This window comes from Leptonychotes weddellii, unplaced genomic scaffold (genome assembly GCF_054177405.1).
Source record: "Leptonychotes weddellii isolate Sample4059 unplaced genomic scaffold, ASM5417740v2 HiC_scaffold_11561, whole genome shotgun sequence".
In the NCBI taxonomy this organism is placed as follows: domain Eukaryota; kingdom Metazoa; phylum Chordata; class Mammalia; order Carnivora; family Phocidae; genus Leptonychotes; species Leptonychotes weddellii.
The window spans coordinates 1-6,741 of NW_027693500.1; the positions used below are offsets into that span (position 1 = coordinate 1).

At 47.6% G+C, this 6,741-nt stretch overlaps 1 protein-coding gene across 1 annotated transcript; it reads right to left on the minus strand.

Annotated features, from left to right (window-relative positions):
* Positions 1-1,337: 1,337 nt before the first annotated feature.
* LOC145718165 (inner centromere protein-like) lies at positions 1,338-5,689 on the minus strand. The gene is made up of 3 exons (XM_081809627.1): positions 5,525-5,689; positions 5,216-5,366; positions 1,338-3,698 (listed from the first exon to the last, which is right to left on the minus strand). The coding sequence occupies exons 2-3, from the start codon at positions 5,340-5,342 to the stop codon at positions 3,484-3,486; spliced, it is 342 nt and encodes a 113-aa protein (XP_081665753.1). The 5' UTR covers positions 5,343-5,366; positions 5,525-5,689; the 3' UTR covers positions 1,338-3,483.
* Between the last annotated feature and the right edge of the window lie 1,052 nt (positions 5,690-6,741).

Here is a 6,741-nt window from a genome sequence, read left to right on the forward strand (position 1 = left end):
TTGTTGTTGTTGTAGATGTGGTTTATCAAACCGAGGAAATTCCTTTTAGATTCTAATTCGCGTTATAATTCATTCACGCATTTATTTTTTTGAGATACTTAAATTTAAGTCATGTTATTGGCCATACCTTCAGCTTAATGGGAGAGGCAGAGTTGAATATGAGACCAAAAAATTTGCTTAGAGCTTTTATCACAAATTAGCGTTGAATTGTCAAATGCACTTTCTGCATCTATTAATCACACGGTTTTCCTCCTGTATTAATATGGCAAATTACATTAGTTGACTTTCAAATGTTAAACCTACTTTGCATTCTTGGGATAAACCCTATTTGGTTAAGATGTATTATCCTCTTTATAGAACTTGTTGGATTTAATTTACTAAAATTTTGTTAAGAATTTTTGTGTTGAGGGTGCCTGGGTGGCTCAGTTGGTTAAGCGACTGCCTTCGGCTCAGGTCATGATCCTGGAGTCCCGGGATCGAGTCCCGCGTCGGGCTCCCTGCTCGGCAGGGGGTCTGCTTTTCCCTCTGACCCTCTTCCCTCTTGTGCTGTCTCTCATTCTCTCTCAAATAAATAAATAAAATCTTTAAAAAAAAAAAAAAAAGAATTTTTGTGTTGAGATTTATGAGGGATAGGTATCGAATTTTTCCTTCTTCCAGTGTCTTCGTTTGGTTTTGGGATCAAGGCAATGTAGGCCTCATTGATGGAGGGGAAAATATTCTTTCCTCTTTAATTTCCTGAAAGAGGTTATGTAGAATCGGTATTATGTCTTTCTTGAATATGTGGTTGCGTTTACCACTAAAGTAATCTAGGTCTAGAGTAGTCTTTGTGAGATTCAATTTCTCTCATAAGTAGAGCTATTTAGGTTTTCTGTTTCTTCTTGAGTGAACTAAAATAATTTGGATCTTCCAAATAATTTGTGTTCATCTAAATTGTCCAATTTATTATAAGTTGCTCATAATATTCTTTCTGTTGTTTTAATAACTATAGAATCTATAGTGGTTATACCTCTCATTCCTGACACTGGCCATTTGTTTCTTTCTTTTGCTCCCGATCAATCCAGTTAGAGGTTTATGAATTTTTTTTTTTTTTTGAGCTTCTCAAAGACTCAGCTTTTGGTTTAAATTTTCTCTATTATTTTTCTCTCTCCAATGTCATAGATTTCTGCTCTACCTTTGTTATTTCCCTTCTTCTGCTTATACTTTTATTCGCTCTTCTTTTTCTAATTTCTTAAAGTGGAAGCTGAAGTCACTGATTCAACTCCTTTCATCTAACACAGACATTTAGTACTATAAATGTCACTCTACACACTGCTTTAGTTGCATCACAAGATACAAGGTCAACACACAAAAATCAATTGTATTTCTATAAATCAGCAGTGAACAACTGGGAACCAAAATTAGAAAAACAATACCATTTACAGTAACTCCAAGAAAATAAAATACTTAGCTATAAGTCCAACAAAACTTGTACAGGATCTGGATGCTGAGACTATGAAATGCTGATGGCAGAAGCCAGAGATGCAAATAAATGGAGAGACAAGTCATATGATGGTTTAGGAGACTCACCATCATACGTGAGTTCTCCCCAAACTTATCTATAGATTTAATGTAATTCCAATCAAAATCCTAGCAACATTTTTGTATAAATAAGCTCAGCCTGAAATTTAGATGGAGAGGCAAAATTGACGGAAAAGTCAAAATAATTCTGAAAAGGAAGAATAAAACTAGAGGAATCATACGAACAGATTTTTAAGATGGATACAAGATACAGTAACTTTGACGATGTGGTATTGGTAACAGGAGAGACTCAAAGATCAATGGAAGAGAATACAAAGTCCAGACATTGACCCATACAAATAGGGCTAATTGATTCTTGACAAAGATGCAAAAGAAATTCAGTGGGAAACAAACAACAGTCTTTTCAACAAAATGGTCCTGGAACAACTGGACATATTGCCCCCCAAAACCAAATAAACCAAAAACAGAAACCTCACACTTTAAAAAAAACTAACTCAAAGTAGATCATAAACCTAAATGCAATATTTGTAAAACTATAAAACAGAAGAAAACATAAGGGGAAAGCTTTGAGAACTGGGGCTAAACAAAGATGACTCAGACATGACACCAAAAAAGTACAGTCCATAAAGGAAAAAAAATTGATCAATTCTAGGTAAAGACACCCTCGCCAATGGACTCCACACAAGTTTCTAGTCCAAGAGCATATGGAACCAATTTGAATTGTGCACCATATTTGAATGAACCATCAAATTTTTTTTTAATGGGTGGATTCCTCTAAAACTTCAGTCTGTTGTGTATGTTCACTATGTCCTCATTTTTCAAGCACTCTTGAATTTAGCCTTTATTTTTGTCCTAAAGCAGGGGTCAGCAAACTTCCTGTAAAGGGTCACCGTATCTTCAGCTTTGTGGGCCATAAGGCCTCTGCTGCAACTACTTAACTCTGCCCTCAGCGGAGCAGCCGGAGAAAACAGGTTATTTGCTACAAAAACTGACTGAGGTTTCATTTGGCCCCCGAGGCCACAGTTCACCAACCCCGTTCTAGGGGTGGGGCCGCAGATGAGAAGGAGCTGGCCGCTGCAGCTAAGGGACAGCCCCAGAGCCACTAAGTTCTTGACACTAAGCATTTAATGAGCAGCTGCCTGGATTTGTTGGAGAAACATCTCAACTGCTTGCAAGCACCGAACCGGACGTGGTTTCAGGAGACATCTTTCTAATCAGAGCTCCTGCTTTAGCTGTGTGCACACCTTGTCAGGTCCTTTGACCATCCGTGTGGCAAGGGCGGAGCCCGGGGGGCTGAGGGACTGTCCTAGGTGGCACACCTGTGTCAAGAGCCCAGTCCTCCTGACCTCAACCCCATGTCTTTCCCACTGAACAAGCCCCCCTTTCCAAACAGGGAGCTCTCCAGAAAATCAGAAAGTAGCTTCACCTGCCCCATCATGCAAGTAACTGACCTGTGTCTTAGCATTGCTCAAGGACAGAATCAGAATCACCCACTGCATCAGCATCTTGACGTGGGACCCAGGTGACCTAGAAGTACACCCCAGGAAAAGGCAAAGACCCTTGGTCCCCCCCGCCCATCAGTGGCCTGAGACACGTGGCTGCAGGGCCAGGGTCCAGGGCACTCTGCCAAGGCCCCCCCATCTCCACAATACCCACAGCAGGCTTGAAGGAACAGACTTTATTAATCTAGCTCTCGAACACTAGAGGCTAAAATTCTGCTGAATTATAACAATCTATTTACAGAGTGCTGTCTGCAGGCCAGGTGGGGCTGGGCTGGTTCTCCCCCAATCACCCACCGAGTGCAGCCTCCAAAAAGGCCTGGGCCACGTTCTACCTGCAGCCCACAGAGGACATTTATATACACGTGGCAAAGGCCCAGAGACAGAACACCAGGCAGGATGGCACCAGAGGGGCGGACAGATAGACACACACAGGGGCTGAGACTGCTGAGAAGGCCTGGGGGCCTCAGTACTTTTTCAGGCTGTAGGCCAGGCTGCTGGGGACCCTGGCGCCCAGCAGGGGCGGCGAGTTCCAGACAGCAGAGCTGGTGCGCTTGTGGTAGCGGGGCTTGCTCTTCTTGAAGATGTCCTCCAAGTCCAGTGGGAGAATGGTTCCAAAGAGCTCGAGCAGGTTCGGGGGGTGGTAGTACTGGTGGATGATGGCCTGGCTTAGCTGAGTGCCTTTGGGGGACACGGAGGGTCAGGTCACTGCCTTGGGGCTCCTCATGAGCCTCCCCATCCCCCGGCCCCTTATCACCCTCTCCACCCCAGCATGCCCCCACCTCTGCCACACGAGCTCCTCTCCCAGAGCCCTCTTCCCTAGAAATGCTCTTCCTGACTGTTCCCACTGCCACCCTCCGGCTGCTCTGCCTGAACATGGGTCCTCAGGCGCTCGCGTCAGCCGGGCCCTGGGTGGGGCCCTCACTGCCTGACCTCGTTATCCCAACCACCAAGGAAGCAGCTCCTTTATTCTCCCCGTTTCGTAATGGTGAGACGTGCCCAGAGGCACATGGCTAGTGACTGGGGGAGCTGGGGTCTGGAGACCAGTCTAGCTCCAGGACGTAAGCATACATTGCCGTTCTTGACTGCTATGCTCGGCTGCTTCTCTCCCCAGCCCCCAGGTCCCGTGGCGCAGGGTGCTTACCGAGGGGGCCCCTGGGCCAAGGCTGTGGGTGGCACACAGCCCTGTCAACAAGGCTTTAGGAGGACCCTGGGGGGTCAGGAGGTGGAAAATGTGCCCGCCACTTACAAACACTAACTCACTTCATCCTAAATAACCCTCCTCAGCTGGTATCACCCCCATTTCACAGATGAGAAAACTGAGCCAGTTTAAGTAAGCTGGCGAAGGTCAACCACCATTAGGTGGCTCTGCCAGCCATCTGGCTCCTCGGCCATGCTCACCCCTGCCTGCTGCCACCTCCCAAATGACCTGATGTCAGAAGTTAGGGAGACTAAATCAGATTCTGGCTAACGTGGAGTTCAAATGAGGTGACACCGAAGCAAGTTGTCTTCTGTGGAGAGCTGACCCCCGACAGGGCTCTGGGCCCTTCTCTCTGGAGAGTGAGACTGCATCCCACCCTGACCCCCAGCTCAGCACACTCTATAAAGTGCCCCCTGTATGCACGGGCCCCACCCCTTTCCCAGTAGGCCCTGCGCCCTGGTCGGCCGTGGCCTGGTCACCCTCACCCACACTCCTGTTTAGACACTGGGGCTTGTAAACTCTGGGGTCAAATCCTGCTCAAGTGCCCCTGCCTTGGGCCTTCCCCAGCTGCCTGGAACCCCCAGCTCCAGCTCTTGGGGTGCTGTCTAAAATCTGTTACCACTCTTGGCGCTATTCCCACCCTAAGCTGCTTATTTGGGTCCAACTCTCAGCTGGCCCATTGGGTGGGGCTCCAAGGAGGGGCCTAGAGCCCAAGCTAGAACAGCCTGCAGCCAGCCATAATTTAGCTCATTTGTTGAGAACAGAGGTGCCCAACACTGTCGATCTGGTCCTCAGATGAGCCCACTGGCCATAGAGTGCCCACCCCTCCCTGGGCACATCCCAAGGCCCAACACAGGCTTGTTGGGCCAATGCTTCAATCTGCCAGCCCGTGGGTACAACAGCCTGCTGACACCCACAGCTGCGAGCCGCTACCTCCAGGTCCTAGATGTCACAAGTGAGGACCCAGGTCTCCCAGGGAACTCTGGGCCCTGCTTACCTCTGGCCCAGGTGGGGATGGGCTTCCGGGGATGGGCCTCGTCATCGGTGGAGTCATCGCTATTCAGATCCATCCCGTAGTTATCTGGGTTGATCTTGGGGGGGGCCCTGTGGCCCTGTGGCGTCATCTGATAGGAGGTACAAGCTGGAGACTGGAGAAGACAAACATGGCCATCAGCTCCCCTCCCCCGCATTCCTGCATCTCTCACCGCTAAGGAGTGCTGGGGCTCTAGGCAGCACCCCTCATTTCATGGGGAATAAAAAGGGTTCAGGGGTTCGCTTTTTAATTTAAAAAAGTCACACCACATACATGACTGTATCTTCCTTTTTCAAGTTGAAGTGTTTTGCAAACGTTCTTTCTGGTCAGTGTGTCCCCTTTCCAACAGCCCAGGATACTCCCCTGGGAACCCCATGATTGGTACCTTTTTTTAACCACCTGTTATAAACGAACATTTGGCTCATTTCATTATCATAAACTATAATGCAATAAAAACATACATTTTTGTTTATAAGAATATTAAGCTGTTATCAGGGCTTGTTAAAGAAATTCTGGTTCAAATTCCGGCGCCTGGGTGGCTCAGTCAGTTGAGTGTCTGACTCTTGATTTCAGCTTAAGTCATTATCTCAGGGTCCTGAAATCGAGCCTCGCATCAGGCTCCGCGCTCAGCACACAGTCTGCCTGAGATGCTCTCTCTCCCTCTCCCTCCCCACCTGCTCGCACTCTAAACAAATAAATAAAATCTTTAAAAAAAAAAATTCTGATACAAGTAACTGGTACACAGACGTCAAATAGCAGATTTACAAGTGCTGAAACACAAAGATGTCTACAACGTACTAAATGAAAGGGGAAAAAAAAGGAGGAAAAAATTCAAATGGCCAAATTGGTATGTGTTACAGGCTAAATGCTGTTTGTGCCCCCTACACCCCCCAAATTCTTCTGTTAAATCCTCACCCCCAGTGTGATGGTATTGAGAGGTGGGGCCTTTGGAGGTGATTAGGTCACGAGAGTGGAGGCCGCATGAGTGAGATCAGTGCCTTTAGAACACAGCCCCAGAGAGCCCCCTCCCCCTCGGCCATGTGAGGACATGGGGAGAAGACCACCGTCTGTGAGCCAGGAAGAGGACGCTCTCCGGACGCTGTATCTGCTGGCACCTTGGCCTTGGACGTCCGGCCTCCAGAACTGTCGCTGAAGCCCCCCAGTGTGGCAGTTTGTGACAGGAGCCTGAGCAGACTAAGACAGTATGTACAGCGGTGCCCGCTGAAAACTCTGCGTGTGAGAGTGTGAGAGAATGAGTGTGTGTATATGTGTGCGAGTGTGTGCGTGTGAGAGTGTGAGAGAATGAGTGTGTGTGCGAGAGTGTGTGTGAGAATGAGTGTGTGTGCGAGTGTGTGCGTGCCAGAGTGTGAGAGAATGTGTGCGAGAGCGTGTGCGTGAGTGTGAGAATGAGTGTATGTGTGCGAAAGTGTGATAGAATGAGTGTATATGAGAGTGTGCATGAGAATGAGTGTGTGTGCGAGTGTATGAGT